Source organism: Ammodytes marinus (genome assembly GCF_949987685.1).
Source record: "Ammodytes marinus genome assembly, chromosome: 2".
Lineage (NCBI taxonomy): Eukaryota > Metazoa > Chordata > Actinopteri > Uranoscopiformes > Ammodytidae > Ammodytes > Ammodytes marinus.
The window spans coordinates 32,229,879-32,234,878 of record NC_137231.1 but is presented as its reverse complement, the minus strand read 5'-3'; the positions used below and the strand labels follow the sequence as shown (position 1 = coordinate 32,234,878).

The 5,000-nt window shown below is 43.2% G+C and overlaps 1 protein-coding gene across 1 annotated transcript in view; it reads left to right on the top strand.

The window, feature by feature from the left end:
- Positions 1–5,000, top strand: part of fras1 (Fraser extracellular matrix complex subunit 1) — a gene marked incomplete at its 3' end in the record, with an annotated part of 305,792 nt that overhangs the window by 241,875 nt on the left and 58,917 nt on the right. Inside the window, exons 36-38 of the mRNA XM_080036137.1 lie at positions 75–203; positions 1,370–1,617; positions 2,249–2,400. Coding sequence (XP_079892263.1) covers positions 75–203; positions 1,370–1,617; positions 2,249–2,400 — 529 coding nt within the window. The remainder of the gene's footprint in view (positions 1–74; positions 204–1,369; positions 1,618–2,248; positions 2,401–5,000) is intronic.

Below are 5,000 nucleotides of genomic sequence, written 5' to 3'. Positions count from 1 at the left end.
GTGTGTGTGTGTGTGTGTGTGTGTGTGTGTGTGTGTGTGTGTGTGTGTGTGTGTGTGTGTGTGTGTGTGTGTAGGTGGTCAGCAGTTGGCAGTGAGTGATGCGGACACAGCTCCAGATGAGTTGGAGTTTGAGCTGACAGAAGCTCCACTCCACGGAGAACTGACCAAGACTGAGGGCAGCGCACATGTTAGCCTGACCAACGGTGAGAACATACATATAGACAGATACACCCCTCACATTTCTTCAAATATTTCATTATATCTTTTCATGGGACAACACTGAAGAAATGACACCTTGATACAATGTAAAGTAGTCAGTGAACAGCTTGAATAACATTGTAAATGTACTGTCCCCTCAAAATAACTCAACACAGCCATTAAAGGTGCAGTGTGTAATATGACATCATCAAGAAAGTTCTACAAAGTTCTAGAATGCAACGCTCCCTGGGTAACCCCAACCCTTTCGAACAATATCAGAAGCTACAGTGGCCTTCAAGCACAAGAACAATTCTAAATTTCAAACAATGCACCTGATGACATTCCAACCATGACACTTTCAAGATGGCGGCACTAGGCCTTGGTCCAAAATATGCAGAAATATGGACATATATGAGTCCCTTTCTAAGGGAAAAAATAATAATTCAAAAAATAAATTCAGCTATTATGCACTAAATTAAATATACTTATGGATATTATAATTACTTTCTACAAAATCAGCTAGGAAATAAAACACCAAATTCTACACACTGCAGGTTTAATGTCTAAAGTGCTGGCAACAAAAGTGAGTACACCCCTAAGTGAAAATGTCCAAATTGCGCCCGAAGTGTCAATATTTAGTGTGACCACCATTATTTTCCTTAACCCTTGGGCATGGAGTTCACCAGAGCTTCACAGGTTGCCACTGGAATCCTCTTCCACTCATTCATGACGACATCACGGAGCTGGTGGATATTAGAGACACACTTAAAACCTGCAGTGTGTAGAATTTTGGGTTTTATTTCCTAGCAGATTTTGTAGAAAGTAATTATAATATCCATAAGTACATTTAATTTAGTGCATAATAGCTGAAAAAATTTTTTTGAATTTTTTTTTCCTTAGAAAGGGTCTCATATATGTCCATATTTCTGCATATTTTGGACCAAGGCCTAGTGCCGCCATCTTGAAAGTGTCATAGTTGGAATGTCATCAGATGCATTGTTTAAAATTTAGAATTGTTCTTGTCCTTGAAGGCCACTGTAGCTTCTGTTATTATTCTAAAGGGTTGGGGTTACCCAGGGAGCGTTGCATTCTAGAACTTTGTAGAACTTTCTTGATGATGTCATATTACACACTGCACCTTTAACCATTTCTACTCTGTTTCTCTTGTCAGGTGACACGTTCAGTTTCAGTGACGTCACCCGTAACGTGTTGCTATACCGACACTCCGGCCTCTCCAGCCTCGACGACAGCATCACCATCTCCGTTAGCGACGGTATCTCCATGGCGACCACGGTGGTGCAGGTGGTGGTGCTGGGCGCCGGGGGCAACGGGCCGCAGAGGGAACCAACCGCCACCATGTCACTGGAAGTGGGAGAGAAGAGCAGTACTGTGATAAGGAGATCACACATCGCTTATACTGTGAGTCTGTGACTGTGTGTGTGTGTGTGTGTGTGTGTGTGTGTGTGTGACTGTGCATGTTTGGGTCTCTGTGTGTGTGTGTGTGTGTGTGTGTGTGTGTGTGTGTGTGTGTGTGTGTGTGTGTGTTTGGGTCCGTGTGTGTGTGTTTGGGTCTGTGTGTGTTTGGGTCTCTCTCTGTGTGTGTGTGTGTGTGTGTGTGTGTGTGTCTCTGTGTGTCTCTGTGTGACTGTTTTTCATTCCCACTTTTGAGTGTCTGGTTTGAAGTTTGCAACAAAGTAAAAAGTTATGATGAAAGGAGAACTTGTCATGTCCTTTATTCAGGCCAGAAGCAAATACCTTTCATGGCAGTAAAGTTGATTATCTTCACCATAAACATCTGCATTACAATCACTTCTCTTGTTGTGGCTTTCTTAGGACAACTCTTCCATGCATTATAATCAATGTTGTTTTCCCCTCTCAGTGAGACCATAAAAACACTCTTTCTGCCTTTTCTCAGGCTAGGATGAACCGATTTCAAATATTTCTCCACATTTATACTACATAGGATCTCATAGTTCAGTACCCCTTCATATTTACACCGGTGAAGTAGGTCTTTAATGTTTTTTTTTCTCTCTCTCTCTCTCTTTCTTAGGACAACTCTTCCCCGGATACAGAGATTCAGATCCAGTTGGTGTCTGTGCCGATGTACGGTCTGTTAACACGCAGTCAGTCCACCCAGGAGCACCAGGAGCTGAGAGAGTATTCATCTTTCACTATGGAGGACATCAACAAGCACACTATCAGGTAGGGGGGGACGTCACACACACACACACACACACACACACACTCACTCACTCACTCACTCACTCACTCACTCACTCACTCACTCACTCACTCACTCACTCACTCACTCACTCACTCACTCACTCACTCACTCACTCACTCACTCACTCACTCACTCACTCACTATCTCTCTCTATCACTCACTCACTCACTCACTCACTCACTCACTCACTCACTCACTCACTCACTCACTCACTCACTCACTCACTCACTCACTCACTCACTCACTCACTCTCTATCTCTCTCTCTCACTCTCTTTCTCTCTCTCTCTCTATCTATCTCTCTCTCTCACTCTCACTCTCACTCTCACTCTCTCTATCTATCTCTCTCTCTCACTCTCTCTCTATCTCTATCTCTCTCTCTCACTCACTCACTCACTCACTCACTCACTCACTCACTCACTCACTCACTCACTCACTCACTCACTCACTCACTCATCAGGAGCTCAGGGAGTATTCATCCTTCACTATGGAGGACATCAACAAGCACACTATCAGGTAGAACACCCTGGGCATTTACAGGCTTATTTATTTATCTCGCCTTTTAATGCACACTTCTTCTTAAGTTGTCCGTCGATTTCGCCGATGACGTCACATTTATGCCCTTGAGGATGAAGAATCAAAAAGTCCATGGCTCTTGGCTACTTCTGATGGGTTCGTCTGTGGCTGTGCAGTCCTATTCGTGATCCGCAAATTCGGTTGCATACATCACAGCAGAATTCCCCTTGCATAGCGGATGGTTGATGACGTAGTACCCGCTTTGCAGCTGCTTTGTTTTTTAATTGAGTTGCGTAGGTTACAGAGCCTTTGTGACAGGCTACACTCCATTGATGTCGGTCAGAGGCCAATGTCTCCAGCACTAGCGGTTGGATGCCACACAACTTAAGAGAAGTTTTCAAGTGATCTTTGTATCTCTTGCGCTGACCTCCTGCTGACCTACTGCTGTCTGGGATCTCTCCGTATAGGACCTTTCGGGGAAGCCTATCCTGAGGCATGCGGATTACATGTCCTTGATTACATGTCGGATTACACACACACACACACACACACACATACACACACACACACACACATACACACACACACACACACACACACACACACACACACACACACACACACACACACACACACACACACACACACACACACACACAATAGAGTAATTTTAAAGGCCTGTACATAGTAATTTTTTATTTATACAATGAAAAAGGCTGCATCCAAAATCTGTTCCGTGTACATTTTGGACTTTAATTTCTTGTAAATATGAAATACAGATTTGAACTCTCTAACGCTGAATCAAACATTTCTATTTTTTTATTTTTTTTAAGGAATTTTTTTGGCATTTTTATGCTTTATTGATAGTGTAGAGACAGAGTTGAAATGGGTCAGAGAGGGGAGTGACATGCAGAGAACGACCGCGGGCTGGAATCGAACCCGGGTCCGCTGCTGGTCGAGGCCCATGGGGGGGGGACGCCCTACCAACTGAGCTAAGGGCGCCCCCCTTTTTTAATTTTTTTTATAAAGAGATACAAATGTACGCATGATGAGTTTGGTATTACCTAATTTGCATATGTATTAAAACATTTTAGAAAAAGTTGTAATACGAAAACTAATTATTTTAATGGAAGTAATCAACTGTAAAACGTTCCATGCTGCTATCTATAAGTTAGAAATTGTCCCCCCCATTCACCTGCAGTGTCCTCACCTTACAAATCCCCCAAAATAACACCCTTGGATTCAGAGCATGGTTTTAAGTGTCCCATAAGAGTTTAAATGCTTCTCGAGAGGCTTATAAAACTAGAATATCTGCATAAAAAGCTGCCGCTGTTAACGGAACATGACTTTCAAAAACCCTTAGACGCCTCCTGAAGTTGTTTTTAGCAAAAGCAATGAAAGTTTGATGAGAGTCCTTTGGTAGAGAAGAGAGCCAATTACCTCCGTTTTACTTTAGTCGTAAAAAAAGTAGAAAATCTACCTCAAATCTCAAGTTTGTTTTCACCTTGACCTGCAGACAAATTGAGGTGTGTGTGTGTGTGTGTGTGTGTGTGTGTGTGTGTCTGTCTGTCTGTCTGTCTGTCTGTCTGTCTGTCTGTCTGTCTGTCTGTCTGTCTGTCTGTCTGTCTGTCTGTCTGTGTGTCTGTCGGTCTGTCTGTCTGTCTGTCTGTCTGTCTGTGTGTCTGTCTGTCTGTATGTCTATCTGTCTGTCTGTCTGTCTGTGTGTCTGTCGGTCTGTCTGTCTGTCTGTCTGTCTGTGTGTGTGTGTCTGTCTGTCCGTCTGTGTGTCTGTCGGTCTGTCTGTCTGTCTGTGTGTGTGTCTGTCTGTCTGTCTGTCTGTCTGTATGTCTGTCTGTCAGTGTGTGATTTGTGTGTATTAAAATTGGTTAGCAATTTTATCCAAACATAGTGGAGTGTGGGATTCTTCAACTTGAGTTAAGGCCTTTGCACAGCGGGAGCGTTTTATTCGTGCGATTAATCCGTTAATTAACGAACGTATACAGAGTCAATACAAGCTTCCACACCAGCGCCGTCATTTTGCATCGCGAATTTGCGTTTTTAATT